We start from the raw sequence: 20,557 nt of genomic DNA on the forward strand, positions 1-20,557 counted from the left end.
TCACTCGCTCATTCACACCTTGGGACAATCAACCTGACATGCATGTTTTTGGAATGTGGGAGGAAACCGGAGTGCCCGGAGGGAACCCACGCCAGCACGGGGAGAACATGCAAACTCCATACAGGAGGTTCAATCACATTACCTCAGAACTGTGCTGCACACGCGCTAACCATCGCTCCACCGCGCTGCCCTTAAAATCAATTATGCACACTGAATAAGTATTTTTTTAAACCAGCAAAATTTTGCCCCATTAAATCCTGATGCCAATGAATTTACCTTGCTTTGTTTGCCTTGTTCAGAAGGTTCTGACTTTGTGTCAACAAAGTCCTTATTCCAACCTCTTTTTTTCTATTTATGACCTGAGGTCAACATAGCTGTCAATGGTTGGTAATCATGGGCGAGTTTAGGTTCAGAGCTTTGGGGTTACTGAGCACACAGGGTCTGCCTGATTATTATTATTATTATTATTTTCATTTAGTGATTAAGGATCATTCAACACCATTATAGGATTCACGGTTTTAGGTGTTAGAATAGCTGTTCAACATAACCACTGTATTACAGTACATACTTTCACTAATACACCGGAGCTATCAGTCTCTGCCGCTATGCCCCAAGTGACACTAGCCGAGCGAAAGAGCAGGGGGTAAGGGGGCGAGAGCAGTGTTGGGAATCAAATGGACAAAAACGTTTCAAGGCAGTGTAATATTTCCGACGCTGTATTGTTCACATATTTTTGTTTTTACTTTGATTTGTATTTATCTAGCGTTTTTATCATATTCAAGCCTATCTTGACCTTTGTTAAGGAAACTATTTTTTAAAAATCATGTTTGAGGGTGCTAGGGTTTAATATAAGAGTGCTTGAGCACCCCCCAAAACAGGCTGGCTACGCCCATGGGTTGCCTGATATGCTCACTTGATTATATTTTAAAATGTCTCTAAAGAGCAGGTTTCACATAATTCATGCATCGTTAAGGCAATACAAGATAATCCAAAATCTAAAATAACACTGCAACATATTTCTTGGACAATGCGAACTATTTTAACACCAAGTGTCGCTATATTGTGTAGCGCAATCTAAAACAAGTGCTACAAAGCAAAAGGAAGAATAAAAACTAAGGAAACTTAGAGTCACCAAAACACACCATTTTTCTTCTAATTAACTTGCCAACCGGCCTTGTATAACTTCTCCAGCACGCACAGCACAAGGTTTGTTTTTAGGGGTACCTGTAGCAGCAAGACGCCGGAAAATCATGGCAGCTCCCTCTTGATGAGGCTCATGTTATAAATAGAAATCTCTAAACCTATAAGTATTCTAAAAAAACGCACGTTTATATAAAACTTCATGTAGTTTTTGTTACCACTAGGATGTGCTAAATAGTACTCAATGGTCCTTTTAATCAAAGTAAGGTCATGAATCGATGAAGTCCTACTGTCTAGATTCCACAAGATGGCAGCAAAGTGATTACAAAAAAATCGTTTGACAGTAACACAGAGAGATTATGTACAAGATTGTGGTTAACAAAGCGTAATATATTTATTTTTCTTTCCTAAAAAACACAAATCATGTCATGTTCGTGATAAATACAAATCCAGATTTGTAAATGATAGGACATTATCACATCAGAGAAGTTTATGGGAAGCCTGTTCCGCATCATAGATAAATCTTAAAAGGCGCTGTAAAGTATATGCGGTAACATGGTGCTGGTGATGTGTTCGAAGAAACCTACCGCCCACCCTTCAAAACACTTGTTACAATGCATTACTTTTAGCCAACACACTTTAATTAAATACCAAGTTGCAGATGAAGATTTCCATGTATCAATTAAAAACAAATTGACTTTAATCCAAATTCGACAGACTGCCAAATTGTATTCACAATGACTGAACCACACTGTTGTTAAGGAAGCAACAAGCATTACTGGTATCCAATTAAATTCAACATATTTAACACTGTATAGCTGGATTGACACTACTGCTTGTAGGCAAAATAAACACATCTGCTTGCAATATTAGCACCCTCCACATGAAAAATATAAAAAACAGGGTTCCCTTTAAAACTGCTTAATCCATTCTTCAAATTCAGTTTTAAGGTCCAGATTGTGCTCTTAACCCTTTCTTGCAAGAAAATGTGGTGCTCTTATAAAAGTGCAATATACAACAAAAACCAGTCTTGTAAACTACTGTGCTTTTACTAGTAATCAAATAACAAATTACTAGTGAATTTCTGTACTGTAGCGGTATCACCAAAATATTAAGTAAAGTTTTTCCACTACTGGTACGCAAATGTTGTTTTACTTGTGAGAAACATGGCGGAAATGCTTTCTGTGTTTGGGAAAAAAACAAATAGATAACAAAGCTTTGGATTTGGCAGCCCCTGTTTTATAAAAGTAGGATGGCAGAAAAACAGCATCTGTCAATCAACATTCAATTTGGTTAACTTAAGTCCATAATTTCCTTTATACAAGCATCTTGACAGCTGAATACATTTGTGTGTGTGGAGATGAGACGGAGCATGTGGAGAAAAAGGTGAGCGCATGCACACTCTGTCACACATTCACAACAAAGCACTTGGATGAGAAAGCTGATGTGCGGGCATCACAGTCACCTGACCAGGTGGAAAGTTAGCCAATAAATGATGATGGGCTGAAAGAGGGCAGTGGCCACGGTGATGTACATGCGAACTTGGGGTTTGGCGCCGGAGCCAGGAGACATCGAGTCCGATGCCAATGATGTCAGGATCTTCATTTTCAGGGAGCGAACCTGTGCACATAACACGCCCGCTTTAATAGCTTTGCTACCCACATGCAAAGTGTCAAAATTATTTCTAACTACAGTTAGTTAAGGACAAGGCAGAAAATCCCCAAAACTTGCGAAAGGCAAGGCAAAAAAAGAAAGAGATTCTGTGTTGTTGACTTTAAAAAGGTTAAAACTGCATTTTATCGTTTTTGTAGATTTCTAAACACTTGAATTATATTTCCTGTGCTTTTCAGTGTTATTGTGTTTGCATAAAAATGTTAAGTTTATTATATTTTTCTTCTATTATTTATCTTTTTACTTTTAACATTGCATCATGTTACATAACAATTGGTAATGTAAGGATTAAACAAAAAAATAACAACAACAACTTGAAAAGCCGTTTAAGACCCGAAAGAGCCGGCTTTTAAGTGAGCCAAGCTGAAAAAAGTTGCTCTTTAAAAATATTGAAAATTCCCCTCTCTTTAACTAAACTCCCGTCAAAGACGTCACAGCAAGGTTTTGTATTTGCTCCAAAAATTCCAAATTCTTTCAAATACAACTTAATTTTAAAGTAACGGAAATAGTTACATTCCCCGGTAACTAGTTACTTTTACTATAGAGTAATTTAGTTACTAAATCAGTTACTTTTTGGAAGAAGTAGAGGGTTACTATAACTTATTACTTTTTTAAAGGAACGGGCCCAACACTGGACACGAATGTTGACATTTGGTGGGGGAAAAAAACTACAAAACCCTAAAGAAGAATTACTGGACAACTCCATTGCTGTAACTTTTTGTTGACACCACAAAAAGTATTTTCCCAAAAAAATACGATACAAAATGGGAGAACTTTGACACTGCTAAAATTAGCTCACTCGTGTTGCAACTTGCTGGGTAGTAAAATTAAAGAATACATGAAAAAAAAAGCTTCCTGCGTAGCACACCGAAGTAGACTCTTAGTTCATTGGCTCATTAACAATACATTCACTGATTAGTTATAGCCACCGGCAACAGCGACAAAATTTGAACATTTTTCCACTTGCTTGTTTCAGCTTGCAAGTTTCCACGTTAACATGTATGAGCGAGACTTTTCACAGGCACTACTGTCGGACATGGAGGAGGCTAGTGTCAACTAAAGCACTGAAATAAAAAATCTAAAATAACAAAACTCGCAAAGCAACATAACCCTACATAACCCTCAAGACACACGTTAGTGACACTTTAAGTTAAGGTCCTTCTACATTTTTACTTGGCAGGACTGAATACTTACAATGAAGAACATGAGAGCACATGAGGACCAGGCGAGCGCCACGAAGTATCCTTCGTTGCCAAACAGCAGGCCACATAAAATGGTGAAGATCATTCTGCAGAAAGAAATAGAAGTTTTGCAGACAGTGCTATTTACTACACAAACTAGAATCACTGCATTTAAAATAGCTAGTTTGCAAAAATGATGAAAATTAGTATACTACATTGAAATAGAAAATTAAAGCACTGCTCAAAAAAACTGCTAAATCAGCAATGAGAACAAAGTTCACTTTATCATGTTTGAATGTTTTTGTGAATTTCATCCCCAAACCCAATGAACCTTCCCTGTGAATTCCATCCCCAAACCCAATGAACCTTGCCTGCTTCATCTCTCAACAATGCACTCTTAATGGAAGTGGCAAGTTTTTTGTTTTTATTTTCTTAAAAGAGTTGAAACGCTAACAGTAATTGCCTTTTAAGTTGTTAACCTATTAACTGTCATGTTAGCAACTACACCCATGGTTGTAATTCTAAAAACAAACATTTGACATAACCGGAGGAGCCAACAAGGATCATGCAGTGTTTATCAAGATATTTACCCGACATATTTGTATCCACTGTAGGCAAAGAGGTCAAAAGTGGACAGGTCGCTGTGTACTGTCAGCAAGTACAAACTGAGCAGCATCACCAAGACCTCGACGATCACCCAAGCCAGAGCCGTGCTGGCGCACAGTCCCAGCACCTCCGGACTAAACCTTTTTTTGTAGGTCAATCATCAGGTGAAAAAAATAGTCACATGATGAGAAATAACAATGAAAAACAGGAAAAACACACTTGCCTCTTCTGAATTCCAAGAGCCATACCGGCCAGTAAAATGTAGGTAATAAAAGCCATTGCTGGAACCGCAACAAAGACACACATCATTTAAAGCATAAATCAACCCGCCAAACCCACAGCGTTTGATGGAAGCGGACTTACTTGGTATGTAAAGATCTGGCGCGTTGACGTCTTGTCTTGGGGTTAGTGGAGTGTCTCTATGGTAGCGAACTTCCCAATCCTGGAAAGAATAATCAAGATGTAAGCATACCACTTCCAGGATACATCAGCGTTTTGAACAGGCAGCAATTTAACAAAATAATTAACATAAGTTCAAATTCAAGGCACCAAGCAGTTTTGTGTCAAGTTAAAACATAAACCCAAGAGAACAAAACATTCTTTACTACAAATGTTTCCGGAAGAAACAATAGGTTACTCAATACTAAAATCAGGTTTTGGTTTACAAAGCATGCTTATCTAAAATCATGTTAATCAATTGGTGGCTCAAAGATACCCCAACTTCAATAATGAAAATGTTGTTCCCCTTTAATAGTAAAGTTGACTATTGCAACTCTGTGTGTGTCTATTTTTTCAAAGGTAAGGATATTCCCATTATTTTTTAGACCTCTTGGAGGGAAAAAGGGAAACATCAGTACACATACTGTAAATGGGACTGAATGTTTAAACTTTAAAGGAAAATGAAAACGTGATTGTTTTAAACAATAACAATCATTTTTGAAAGAGTTTTGTATGAAATGACACTTTATAACACATGATTGGCCACATCTTCAGATTACCTGATGTGTGTAAGGGAACATGAGGATCATCAGCTTCTTGAGCACATATCTGGTGTCAACAGCAAAAAAGTATTTCAGCTTGTTCACTGACACGTATCTGCTGATCTAAAAGGCACAGACAAAATATTAACTTTTGAGTTGTCGGCTGCACTCAACTGACTGTGTATGAGAGTGCCAAGACCATCATCATTCACATTAGACAAGCTCATATTTAGGCTTTATGTGCATCAAGACTGGGATTACGTCCTCTCTCAGATCTATTGTGTCCCATTTGTGGCTAGCAATTTTTTTTTTTATTTTAAATACATAAAGAGGGTGATATTTATTGCAAATGGGAGAGTATGACACAGAACTGTGTTGTCCATTTGGGAAATGCCCATTCTGGGTACTTTGACTCCACAAGTCAAGTCATGTTTATTCTTACAGCCCTTAATTATAACAAGTCTCAAAAGGCTGCGCAGACCACATACTATTACAGACTACAGACTATTATGACACCATCCCCTGATCTAAAACCTACAGGAGGGAAAGAAAAAAACTCAAAACCACAGCATGAGGAAGATGAAGTTACTTTGAGAAGGGAACGCACAAACTTATCTTTTTGACAACCACAAACTCACTTTATGATTTTTAAACGTAATATAGTGAAGGACTGACACTATTGTTTAGTTGACATGAAAATAAAAGAATTGATGTGTCAAGACCTCTGAACAACCACTTGGCATCTGAAGCGGTTTAATGCTTTATTCAGAGTCACAAAACTTTAATGGCGAATGTTTCTGATTGTCTTGAGCACCTTTGTGCTAGGGTTGGAATCTTTGGGGACCTTACAATTTGAATATGTGGTCTGTGCAGCCCTTTGAGACTCTTTGTAATTAAGGGCTGTATAAATAAACATGACTTGTTGTAATATTGAAACGTATCACTGCATGAATCGTCATGATTTTATCATATTTTCCATTACAACCTTTTTATTATTTCAGTTATTTATATCTCCTTCACCTATCCTTCATCTCATGCCTATCCAAATATTTACTATGAAAAATAATCACCAAACTCCTTAATATAGCCATTCATTCATTTCTTATTCAGTCTCTACAGCAGGTGTCGGGAACATACGGCTCGAGAGCCATATATGGCTCTTATGATGAGTATGTATGGCTCGGAGATAAAATCATACTCATGCAAATCGCATCTGTAGCGTTCCAAATTTCATATATGCGAGTCAAGTCTATTGCGTGCAGAGCTGACGGAGCACTAATATTTGAATGATTCGGTCCAGTATACAAAGAGCATGCTCACCATTATAGTTTACAGTCAATTCTGAATGTACGTCGCCAAGAAATGCTTTATATAGAGGCTTGTTAAAAACAATTTAGGATCACTGTTGAGACATGTGATGATAACAACTAAAATAAAAACTATAATAGCCAGAAAACGCCAGCCAAGCATACAGAGCAATTTGATTAGGTGAGCGGTAGGGGTGGGCGGAGCTATGCACACCACGCACTTCTGTCTGCCCAGCGCCGTCTGCACGGAAGGGAAATCGCCAGTATCCTTGTTTTCAGTAATTACAAAAAAACCCTACTTGCTCCTTGTTTTAAAACCATTATTAATGAAAACAATTGAAGGTCAAAATAAGCCTAAATTATCTTCAGTAATTGTGGGAGGGAGTGTTATATTTGTTAAAATGGGACACAGGTATTTGCATTATTTTTTTTATAAATTTTATTAAATTATGTAACAACATACAGTGAAATAAAATTCGCTGAAATGTCCGGAGAGCAAGTTTGGCGGTTTTGCTGAAATTTGTCTTAAAATATATGGTCAAAACAAAAGAAAAAACAACCAATCAAGATGTTTTTCTGTTACGTCTCTGGGTGAAAAAGGTTCCCAGCCACTGACCCCAACGGTTTATAAAAAACAATTAAAAAGTTTTTTTTCCCCCAGGCTATGATCTTAACACTTAAGTGCTTTTTAATAACTGCATATTTAACGAAGCAAAACAATAATTTGATCATTTTTCACCACAATTTAAGCAAACTTACAAAAATAACACACAAACTATAATTCATTCAAGCGTTTCACTGAGTTTGTAAATTGTACCATATATGTCATGTGTATAATAGAAGATAAAGCTTGTATAAACTTTTATTTTGAACCTGTGTCCAAACCTTCGGTTTCAAATTGCTGATAATAAAAAGGGCAGTTACAGTAATAAATGATTCAGTAAAGAGAGAAACCTACGCACTAACTCCCATTAAGTGCTATCGTAGTTGCCTTCAACAGTGCGTCCTTGACTTTTTTGGCACATAAAATAACAGCAGGAGGTATCGCCCAACTGAGCACATACACTTTCTGACAAAGCTGGCAGGTTTCTGGTTAATCAACGTTAACTGGCAAGGCCATAAATTCAGTCAAGCCGGCTGCCACACCAACACCTATGTGAGACTTATTTTTAGTACGACACAATAGGCATTACACGTCACTTTTCTCCAGTTGTGTTCTGCAGTCAACATTACAGAATATGAAACGTTTCGAAAATTCTACATTTGGATGAGATGCTCTTTGTTTACCTCCGCCCTAAAAATTTGCCCCCTATAAGTGTCCCTGACCGGGGTTTTTATGTTTGCATTACTTATTACTGTCTGTTTTTTATGTTGACTTATTTTAATCATCAAAATTTGGACATTTATGCATTAATTTAGGTTTGTTCACAAAAGAATTGTAATGCATCCAAGGATCTGAAATTTCCACTACCATTTACCACACCTAAGGAAAAACAAGTTGAACCAAGAAGCAAGTGAGCGTGTTGAAGCACACCTCTTTGTTGACCATGTCCTTTCCTTGGTTGGCCAATGACGATCCGTACATGACCGCAGCGTTAGCCATTGGATCAGCAAACAGGTTGCCGACTCCTGCTTGCATTTCGTTGGGGGGCCCGGCCATATCGTAACCTGGAGTGTAATAACCCTGAGTGGGAGCCCCTGAAGTGCTGGTGTCGTCAAACAACATGGATTCCCCGGCTGCCGGAGTCCCACGACCCCTATGTTTACCTGGGGAGCAATCACACACAAACATTGCCCTGTTTTAGATAGATAGATAGATAGATAGATAGATAGATAGATAGATACTTTATTCATCCCCGAAGGGAAATTCACTTTTCCAGCAGCATCCCTGAGCTGAGAACAATCGAAAATAACACGGGAGCTGCTGGAGTGGCTGCCATTCGTGACGGCGCCGGAGACACGATTCAATTTGAATCACGTACAAACAAACAAACAATTGAATCATGTACAAGAATTGATTCAATTTGAATCATGTACAAACAAACAAACAATTGAATCATGTACAAACAAAATATTTATGTTTAAGATGTATCACAAGCTTTTGGGTAATCAGTGATCAAGTATTGATCAAAGAGAGGTTACCCCTAGCTAGTGTTGTAATATTTAATGGGTCACTGCATTTATAATCTTGGTTGTACGAGTTTTCAGCAATAACATTTGTATTACCTCAGTCATGTTTCTCTCCTTCATTTATTTGGTGGTAATCAATGCCCCTTATGCTTATCCACATATTTGAATGTAGTTATTTAAATGTTTAATTCACTTGACGTCTCAGTGTACCCATTCATCTAGTCGTTATCCAGGTGTGAACCAAGTAAAATTCCACATTTAAACATCATCGGACCAAAATCTCAAGTTTGGCTGCACACATAAGGTAGTAGGCTGCCCGGGGTAGAAAATACATTTTTGATGTAAATAATAAGTTGTAAACTGCTTATGACATCCGAGACTTCCCTTTAAGGACAGTGACCTTAAATTTCACTTAAAAAAGAAGCAAAAATCGAGTTGTCAGATTCGTGTGAATAGCTGAGGCTCAATTGTGTCCACCAACAGCTCTAAACTGCAAGATCCACAGGAGGAGTTTGAATAACAAGGATCCTGCGTGATGTTTTTGAATGGATAAACAATGCTTTTCAATAGTTAACACTGATCTTGGTGTTATAATGTTCAAACGTGAACTGCATGATGGAGACAGCTGTTTAAATGCAAAAAAACGTGTTTTCAACCACTCACTCGCTCGATATCCGTGATGTGGCATTTCCATTGCTGATCTCCCAGACACGAGCTACCAAAATAAACAAGAATATGACAATGACACGTTAGTTAATTAATGAACAAAAATCCCCCCACTCGAAGTTCCTCCGTTGCTAACATGGATCCAATGAATGACGTTTGTCGTGTTAAATGCTTGTTTAGCTATAAACTTTAGCACATAGCTCTCGTTAACTTCGTGCACTCGAAGCACAGCTACAAAGTTAAGAGTGAGATAGACACTCACAACGTCACAACATATTTATATCCAACTGTTTGGTGTTTCACAACTAATGACTTCAAAATTAACCCATAGAAGTACATGGAGATGAACTTACCTAGCTTGCTAAACGTTAGGCAGCTAGCTACGTGGCTAACTGGATGGCCCACCCCCTTGCTAGGATTGGTTGACGTGACTTTGCCTGCGTGGCAATGCACGCCTTTCGCTACACTGACAGGGTACTGGAAATCAATTTAAAGGGACAGTGTGTATTATATAGTTCCTGGTCATGGTTAAAAAACGCTATAAAAAAACAACAACAACAAAAAAATTCTGACTTAAAAAAGTAAGAATAATTAAATGAACTATCATACATACGTGCATTTTTAAAAATACTCGTAAGTTAAGAAATTTGCATTCATGTTACATGACATAAGCATCACCTAGAGAAGCTGACAAAATTGTGGACCATCTTTGCTGCTATTGGGGTTTGGCGCCGGAGCCAGGAGACATCGAGTCCGACATTACAAGTAATAAAAAGAACAAGAAACTACAGAAATAGTACAAAAATACTATCAATATACTTCACACCTACCCACTCACTCACTCACTCACTCACTCACTCACTCACTCACTCACTCACTCACTCACTCACTCACTCACTCACTCACTCACTCACTCACTCTCTAACGTTGAAAGCCGCTTCAGCCATGCTACACAGTGTTCCTTTAAATTGATAGTTTTTATAAGATGTGACCATTGACTTATTATTTCCAAATCATAATTTGTCACTTATATCAACAACATCATGATAATACTTATTGGCGAGGAGACTCCAGTGGTTACTAAATATTTCAGGTAAAATGAGCAAAACTATCTATAAATGTCTAGATTTTTTCTTTTTTTAAGTCAGGGGTGTCAGAGTCAAACGGATGAAAAGGATACAATTTTTTTCACAAAAAAAAGCTAGAATCTGAAGGCCAGTCTGGTCAATGTTGTAAAAAATTAAATTGGCACATATTGTCTGGTGAGGGCGTAGTTTTGGCATGGGCGGAGGGGATGTGTTTTGTCCTCACCAATATTATGTGATCATTAAATAGAAAATGCCCTTGTTGTCTTGTGACTCAATAAATACATTCCAACATGATCAGATGTACAGTATAAAGCAATATTTTCCTACAGATTGGTCTATCATGTTACATTTTAACAGGCACAAAAAGATACATTTCTTTAATATAAAAATCCTCATTATATGAAAATTGAATTAAAGAAGCTGGTATTATTCAGGTGCCATCAGAAGCCTGTATTTAATAGTTTAGCAAAAGTGGGATAAAATCACTTCTGAAAAAAAAACAAAAAAAAACAATAGCAATTTTCTACCATTCACTAAACTACAATAGATTAGTCACCAATACCATGGTGTTTCATACAAGAATGAATCAAGATCAGCTCGGGTCAAAGAAAACCTTCACTTCGACATATATGTTTTAGTATTTTTTTCATTTTATTGTAAACAATTTAAAGCTGCTGTCTGGTGGAGGGCTGCACGATTTGGGGAAAAACTGCGATTCCTCAGACCACCGTCACAACCAAAATGACTTTAAGTACTGTATGTACTCACGTATATGCCTACATTGCATATAAGCGACACGCTAAAACTGCTTTACAATAGCCACATACTAAAATAAATATTAATTAAAATATTAATAAAGTATGTACTTGTCACGGTTACCCGTTTGGCGCCAGCTGCTGCTCGTTGCCTGATTGGCTTCCCTCCTATTTAAACTCAGTGCTCTCATTCATTCTTTGTCAGTCCGTCAACGAACTTCTGCACTTGCAAGACTTGTATTTTGAATCTGTCCGCTATCAATCCCGTCTGTCTTGTCCTGTATCGTCGGTATCTTGCTCCAGTATCCGTTATTGATTCTGTCTGTCCCATCCTGTCCGGTATATTGCTCGTGTATCTGGTATCGATTCCGTTTCTCCTGCCCTGTCCGGTATCTTGCTCCAGTCTCCAGTATCCGGTATTGATCCTGTCTGTCTCGTCCTGTCCTGTATCTTGCTCGTGTATCCGGTATCGATTCCGCCTGTCCTGCTTTGTCTGGTATCTTGCTCTAGTCTCCAGTATCTGTCCCGTCCTGTCCGGTATCTTGCTCGTGTATCCAGTATCGATTCCGTCTGTCCTGCCCTGTCCGGTATCTTGCTGTTGTATCCAGTATCGGTCCCATCCTCTCCAGTATCTTGCTCGTGTATCCAATATCAGGTATCGATCTCGTCTGTTCCGTCCTGTCCGGTATTTGCTTGTGTATCTGGTATCAATCCAGTCTTTCCTGTCCAGTTTCGATCTCGTCTGCTTCTGGCTTCATGTTTTCCCGCACCTGACCTTTCTGTCTCACTTCTTCCGCCCAGCAATCGCCGAATCACTGGTGTTTGTGTTCACCCGCATGACTGCCCCATTCCTGTAAAATAAAGCTTGTGTGAAAACGTTACGCGTCTGGGTCCTCTGTCTGTTCGGGTTCTTACAGTAATATACTTTGATGATAATTTAATTGTATAGTTAATAAAAATTGATAACATGGTCGGTCTACATCACTTTTTTACTTGAATGTAGTAATGTTTTAACTTATTAGATAATGTTTAGAGGTATTGTGAGCTTGAGGAATTAAAAAAAAACTCTGCTATAACTTGTATTTTATGTTGATAATGTCTGTGTATTTTCTGTACAGCCCTTTCAGTCTCCTTGTGATTAAGGGCTATACAAATAATCATGACTTGACTTGACTGTTGCAATTTCGATGCGATTTTAAATTTTAGAAGGAAAGTGCATTTTCTGTGCTAGTTTTGTTTTTTGTGAGTACTTAACCCTTGGATGCATGACCAGTGCCTACACTCTTCCATAAGAGGCGTCAATAATTAGTAGGTAATTAATGAACATACCAATGGCATCTTGTTGTACACATGTTTTATGAGAATAAACTGAAAAATGACAATATTAAAATGTTTGTATCTTTAAGGATTTTAAAGAATAACAACTCATGGGGTCATTTTTGATCCCACTTATGCATCCAAGTGTTAATACAAGTGATATGCTTTATCTGGCTTGCGAGGCGTCAGACTTTTAGAAATGTTATCTATATTTGAAAACAGAACACATTGATATTCACTATGATCCGACAGTACCAAATGTAATCTTAATTGGGTGTGTTTTTATAGGAAAGTTGAAAAATAAACCCCTGCTACAAAATGTCTAGCTCCAAAAACCTTAACTTTTTGACCTCAGCTAAATTTCAAATGCTAAATAAAGTTATCATCAGTATGTTTTTTTTATATACTGTAAAGTGATCATGCTAATGCTAACAGTCACATTAGCGTATGTGGCATGTGCTTGCAGAGCTTTGGTCAGGAGCTATAAGGGTATGATAAAAATTAGACTGCGTTTAAAGTAGGGTATGTTAATGTTATTATTGTCGCATCCAACGGAGAGGTGCACTCCTATAACATAGTCATGAAGAGCCTTTGGGCGGATTAATTTTTAATCTGCTTGTTTTTTTTTTTAATTAAGATCACATTGTCCAGCGGGGTTTAATCTCAACACACCCAAGTCTTATGGGTACATCTGCGGTGTCCAGGGGCAGGCTTGTTTTCCAAACTTTATGTGAATGTATTTATCCTTAGACAAACACATTTTTTAGCTAATTGGCAAAAAAATCGCTGTTACTTTTCATAAACTGAGAGCGTGTGTGCATGTTTATGCTTTTTGTGTGTGACCGCATGAAGGAGTGGGTGGGTGGGTGTGTATAGGATGTATGTGGGTGGACGGTCGTGTGTGAGTAAGTAAAAAAATATGGTGATTTCAGGGTGAGTAAATGTCAATGGAATTACAAACCTCTTTCGCTTTTGGCGGAAACGTGAGCAGAAGATTGGCCCAACTTTAAACTGTCTTAGTTGACATCTGGACCTGATTTACTACTGTGAAAGTTAAGTGCCTGATTGAAACGAGTAGATTTTAACAACACCTAGGGTTGGGTAGGGTTACTTTAACTGGATTACTTTCAATTACTTTGGATTACTCCAATACCAAATAAGAGTATTGGAGAAAAGACAAAAGAAACTAAATATGAATAAAATTACTAAATTTTGTGCAAGCTTGGGGAGTAACGAAATACATGGAACGGCAAAAATGATGTTGGCAAGCTGTTTGGATTTATTTTCATTTTGTTTCTGTCGCGTTTTATGTTAGTTTTACCGGGGATCAAAGCCAGGAGAGAAAGCTTACCACGTGTTGTGAGTCATAATTTTATTCATATTTGGTTTATTTTGTCTTTTATTAGCATATTTGGTATTGGAGTAATCCAAAAGTAATTGAAAGTAATCCAGTTAAAGTAACCATACCCAACCCTGACAACACCATCAATGTTTGAAATAATACCATTCGAAATAACACTGCTATGTAACGGCGTATTTTTTCTAGTAACGTTGTAATCTGACTTATTACTTTTCCTGCCGTTACAACACAGTTACTGACGGTCAAAAGTGGTATTAAGCCCTCTTACGAGTTTGTTACGTTACGTCTTTTTGGATAATGTCACCATTTAAAAGAGCGACTACCATAAAGTTAGATAACTGTCACGGTTGCCATGGCGCCCAATTGGCCCTGCCCGTGTGGCGCCAGCTGCGGTTCATTGACAAATTGTCTTTCTGTCTTTTTAAGCTTAGTGCTCTCACTCTTCGTTTGTCAGTCCGTCAACGAACCTCTGCCCGCAAGACGTGGGTTTTGACTCTGTCCTGTTTCCTGTAGGCATTTCCTGTCCGGTATTGTTCCCGTTTATTTTTGTCCTGTTTAATATCGATTTCCAGTTTCGTTTCCCGTCTATTTTTGTCCTGTTTATTATTCTCTCCAGTTTTTGTTGCTGTCTAGTTTGTCCTGTTAATTTTCGATATCTTGTTTCATTATCAATCCTGTCTGTCCCGTCCTGTCCGGTATCGACCCCATCTGTCCGATATCTACTCGGGTAATTGGTATCGATCTCGTTGGCCTCTGGCTCCCTATCATTTCACGCCAGACTGCTGCCTAACGTGCATGACTCCCCATTTCCCGGAAAATAAAAGGCTTGTGTGAGAAACGTCACGCATTTGGGTCCTGATCCTGTTCTGGTTCATGACAGATAATGATTACGAATATAGTATTTACTTTCCCGCCGAAAGAAAAGGCAAATGATGGCTGGTGAGGCAACCGACTCATGCCATTTGCAAACAAAATGTCTTTGTGAGCCGTCTCTTGGAGGTAAGAGTCGGTACCCCCCAACCGAGAGCCGGTTCCCTTCGAAACGCTTTTTTTCCCTTGTGGGTGGTCAAAATGCATTTTTTCAGGGATTTTCCACTGTTGTCTTTTAATCTTTCAAATATAAAAAAAGGTTGAAATTTGTAGTCAGAATCAAAACAGACGGTAGACCCAAACGCGCAACGTTTCACACCAAGCTTTATTGGAGAAGCGGGGAAGTCAGGCGCGGGAAAACAAACGCCAGTGATTCGGTGATCGTTCGGCAGGAGACGCAGGAAGCCCACAAGATCAGAGCGTGGTCGGAGGGCGGAAACGAGTCAAGCAGCTGGGAAGGGAGATCGGACCGTGGTCGGTGGACAGAAACAAGTCGGGCAGCCAGGACGGGAGATCAAAGCGTGGTCGGAGGAAGGAATCAAGTCAGGTAGCCAGAGACTATCGGAAGCCAGGGACAGACGAGTAGGATACAGGATAGGACGGGACAGACGGGAGCTAGAGTCAAAAAATGCTTGCCTTGCATGTGCGGAGGTTTGCTGATGGACTGATAAGGAGTGAATGAGAGTGTTGAGTTTAAATAGGAGGGGAACCAATCAGGAAACGAGCAGCAACTGGAGCCAAACGAGCAGGCACAGGTAAGGGCAATGGGCAAATCATGACATGTTTGTTGTGCTATCATTTTCTTTGTAGATTTATGAATGTTTTAATTTATGTTTTTCAGTTGTAACGATAAAGTGTTAATTTGGCTTCACCCACCGGGACCCCCCCAAAGTAATTTATGAGAATACATAATAAGAAGTAAGATATGGATTAAACAACAAAAACAACCTGTAGAGACATTTTGGAGCCGAAAGAGCAGGGCGCTTTTCAGTGAGCCAGGCCGAAAAAGCTGGTTGTCTAAAAAGAGTCAGAATTCCCATCTCTACAACAGACCATTAGAGTTAGATTTGATTTATTAAACGTACTTTTAATTGTTTACGGTTCATTTTTAATTTATTATATTGTTAACTGTTTCTTTTTGTTGCACCTCAAGTATAGGATAAATCTGTTGCTGGTGAGGTGCAAAAAGTATTACAAGGTTCTATAACACAACTACTTGTTGGTTCTTCTCTATTCAACTGACTCGCCTACTGCTCGGAAAATTTCAAATTCTTTGACATACAACTGATTTTTAAAGTAACGGACATAGTTACTTTCTCTGGTAACAAGTTACTTTTACTATAGAGTAACTCCGTCACCATCTCAGTTTCTTTAGGGAAGAAGTAGTGAGTAATTATAACCAATTACATTTTTAAAGTAACGTGCCCAACACTGTCGACTAGTGTTCACTTTTACCTCATGTGAAGTACGTACTCTGGCCATCAAACAGGCATCTATTGAATATTCTCGAAAAGGACAGTACTAGTGCGTTACGAATGCCAACGGGATGTTGAATCAATTCTCCAAAGCCTTTGCATAAACTCTGACATTTGATTGGCCCATTTCTTAATGATTTCAGGCAATCGTTGGCTGAACGTAACTGGGTGAAAGGACAACATGCCCTAGCATGTAAAACGCCGAGACGCGGCGTATGCAAAAATGACATTCCTAAAGCTTTAATCATCCGACACTTACCTTTAGCACACATACACGATAGTATAGTCTGTGGGGAAAAACATACTTACTGTAAATATCCCCTCCTCTTTATTTCAGGGCAATGTTCTGTAATGGAACATGAGACAGCCACTCGTCGCTTTCGGGGCGGGGGGTGTCGACGGTCCACGTGCTTTTGTCAATTTCACTTTGGCGCTCATACAACCACACAGGGATTGTTGTGTCATTGGGAATGTTTAGTCACCAGATTCAATGTCAAAGAATGCATAATTCAAGGTTTTTTATTGCTACCTAAGTCAAAATGTATTCTATATAAAACATACATCAGGGTTATACTCTTTGTATTGAAAACAACATACCGTAATTTCCAAACTGTAAGTCAATACCTTTGTCACACTTTCTCCATCCTTAGGCTGATGCAAAGATGCGGCTAATATATGCATATGCACTGGGGCGCTCAAATTGAAATTGTAAGAGTCAGATGGATGTTGTCGTGGAGAACACAATTCTGAACCGCCGGTAAGCACCATAAAAGAATAGGTTAACATATGGTGACACGCTTTGTACATTAATAAATTCAACATGAACTGATCCTCATCATAGAAAATGCAAAAAAGAATAGCACATGCTGCAGTTTTCAAGTTCAAAGCAATCATGCTGGCATTAATGAATTGTTATAGTGGGACACTGGAAAAGGAAGCGGGAAGACTGGAGTAATGTAAAATGTCCCAATAAGCTTTTAGGGTTGCAAAACAGGTAGAACATATTTTTGAAAACTGGGTGAACACTCAGGAAGCAGATGGTAGAGGTTTTGGACTGTGCACATAGGGACACACAGCAAATAGTCAGGTGCGGCTTATGTATGTACAAAATGTTTTTTCTTTTCTGACATGAATTGGGTGAAGTTTATAGTCAGGTGCGGTTTATAGTCTGGAAATTACACTACATCATTTCTGTATAGGTGGATGCTAAAATACTAATATTCAGTGGTAGGCCGTGCATTTCACACCTAGGCCTGCACTAGTGCTACGTTGGAATCAATCCAACTCTTAATAACTATTTTGGGGCTACAAACATTTACTGCAGCTACAGCTACGACAAATTATTTAAGAATATAGCTACCTTTTACTCACTTTTATTTGTGCACAAACACAATCCTATTTTTTTCTCAAGTAGATTTCAATTACTCTGTTGTACAAATTCTCGGTGCGTTTCAGTTCCATTATTATTTCCGTTATTTTCTATCGCCATTGAAACTAATGCTCAAAGTCAAGCCTGTCGTATTTCTGGTGTAAGTTTTTATTCAATTTAGGGCCGAAAAAGTCCACTCATCAGAAGCAGGGAAATTCCTTTACTGCCCCCTTGCCAGTCATAGTTTTTGAAACTGATGACATTCCCAAAAGCCCGCTAGCAGGTGCTAGCTAGCCAACTCGGAATTTGAATGGCTAAACATACAGCTTTACCATCATTTGATTTATGCCTCAGGGCCTGCAGAGCTGGTAGTGAAGGCCTTTGGGTAGATTTCTGACTCTGGCAACAAGTAATGGGTGATGTTGCTGCATTAGACTGTGTTACCGAAAACAAGTGTTAACAGCATAAAACATTGACTGAAAGAGTCCTGGGTGTCAAAACATTCACATAAATGTTTTTGTATGGCAACAACCTTGATTTCCTCATGATGAGGTGTTTGCCCTCATCTAGATTTTAGATCAGGGGATGGTGTAATAAGTCTGTGGTTTGCAATAATCTGTGGTTTGTGCAGCCCTTTGAGACTCTTTGTGATTAAGGGTTATACAAATAAACATGACTTGACTTGACTAGTTTAATGTTTGAATATAAATGCTCATATGTGGATGCAGTGCACCCAGGTGAAAAGCAATTAAAGGAAGCTGACAGAGAATTTGGAATTATTTAATAATTATTCCTGGACATAATATAACTAACTTCAATTGATTCAGATGTTTTGTAGGCCAGCAGAGAATGCCTTGCAGGCCCTGACGGCCCACTACTGGTAAAATTACAAATGTCTTTGGCAATCTAATCCCTGTTGCTGTCAGCAACTCCACCAAATAAATATTTCTAATGACATGTAATATAACCATCCTTTCCACATATATTCCGTATCAAACTAGCTTACTGAGTCACATTAGTAGTAACTAAAGTCCTTTTTTAAAACATCTTTGAATATATTTGGGAAAAAAACGACATCAACAGTTGTGCTTTAAGCCGTACGACTCTGGGGTGTACTGAATAGAATAGACTGCTGGGAAAATGTCGAAACTTTGAATTGAAGATCAGAAGTAAGGTTGTTAGCACTCACTACTGAACCGATCAGCAGTAACATGAGAAGCTGGTGCAGGAGCCAGACCAATGCCGGGAACCCGACATGTCCTCGGGGTATAGCAAACTCAGCAGCTGTTCTGACAGTAAGTAAGCTTACTGAATTCACACCGTGTACAGCGAAGGTGTTCATCATCAGCACAAAAGAAACAAAACTGTCACTGAATAGGGATAGCGATGCAATACGGCAGCTTTTGTGGCAACAAGCTGACTCACGTCCGCAAGCATGTGTAAATCTTTGCTGTGGTTTGGCAGGAGAGAGTTATTCTTCAAAGGTCTCCACACCCTTAATTGTGAGTTTCATAATCAAAAATCATTTTTTCACCACTTGTTGTATCACACTATAAAATAAAAGACATTCAGTGATGCCTTTCTACTCTACTGTTCCATGCCGTGTAATAACTTCAGGGTACTAGTTTTGCAAGGTCTTACCTTATGAAAAATATCATTGGTGGAGAAGTTCCAATACATTGAAATGTGTGCAGAAATGAACAATTGCCCAAACATAAAATTTTAATCAGGACAAAATACCAGTCACATAATTGTGGTAAATCCTACAGATTTAAAATGCATTGGTTGTAAGCAAGCATGTTAATTTTACAATGAGAAAGGACATCATAGAATACATTTACAAAATTGTAATTTTACAGTTTTTAACTAGCTATCAATAATTGTAGAATTGGTGTGTCTGTGAGCTGTCTGTGTGTTAGGGGAACTACGTTGAAGATACCTGGTGAAGTGCAGCTGATAACGTGCTAAAAAAAGCACAGGGAGACTAAGAGTGACCAAACAGCAACATTTTTCTCCAAATTGTTTTTACAAGTAAGCTTTTTGTAATTTTACAAGTACCGTAGCAGCAAGATGACGAACGAAAATTTCAGCTCCCTCTAGATTAAGCTCAAGTTATGTCATCTATCTATCCATCCATTATCTGCACTGTTTATCCTCAGTAGGGTCGCGGGGGTGCTGGAGCCCATCACAGCTATTTTCGACCAATGGGCAGGGGACACCCTGAACTGGTTGCCAGCCAGTCGCAGGGCACACAGAGACGGACAACTCACTCGCTCATTCACACCCAGGGACAATTTGGACCGGCCAATTAACCTGACATGCATGTTTTTGGAATGTCAGAGGAAACCGGAGTGCCCGGAGGAAACCCACACAATCATGGGGAGAACATGCAAACTCCGCACAAGAAGGCTGTTAGCTGGATGACCACCATGTTATGTCAAATTTTGTAAAAGAATGCCGTTTTTCTTTTTATCTAAATCAATATTGTGTTTTTTTAATTGAATAAAGTTTTTTTTTCATCCACCAATAGGGGCTAAATAGTGCGCACAAACACAAACTTTCAGTGACTTGTTTAAAAATTCACAATACAATAGAACCCCCGTCTTTAATATACATATTTTAGACTGAATGCCTTGTGTCCC

At 38.6% G+C, this 20,557-nt stretch overlaps 1 protein-coding gene across 2 annotated transcripts; it reads right to left on the reverse strand.

Annotated features, from left to right (window-relative positions):
- Positions 1–1,509: 1,509 nt before the first annotated feature.
- yif1a (Yip1 interacting factor homolog A (S. cerevisiae)) lies at positions 1,510–16,612 on the reverse strand. Of its 2 annotated transcripts, none has more exons than XM_088344670.1 (9): positions 16,527–16,612; positions 9,679–9,730; positions 8,420–8,652; positions 5,597–5,701; positions 4,962–5,040; positions 4,822–4,879; positions 4,583–4,738; positions 4,006–4,099; positions 1,510–2,760 (listed from the first exon to the last, which is right to left on the reverse strand). In XM_088344670.1, exons 1-9 carry the CDS (start codon positions 16,551–16,553, stop codon positions 2,602–2,604), a joined length of 963 nt encoding a protein of 320 aa, XP_088200796.1. In that variant the 5' UTR covers positions 16,554–16,612; the 3' UTR covers positions 1,510–2,601. The 2 variants fall into 2 exon arrangements, with proteins under 2 accessions (XP_088200796.1, XP_088200797.1); XM_088344671.1 differs by lacking the exon at positions 16,527–16,612 and adding an exon at positions 10,035–10,155.
- Positions 16,613–20,557: the final 3,945 nt, after the last annotated feature.

This window comes from Urocampus carinirostris, chromosome 9 (assembly GCF_059441175.1).
Source record: "Urocampus carinirostris isolate Australia breed hairy pipefish chromosome 9, RoL_Ucar_1.0, whole genome shotgun sequence".
NCBI lineage: Eukaryota > Metazoa > Chordata > Actinopteri > Syngnathiformes > Syngnathidae > Urocampus > Urocampus carinirostris.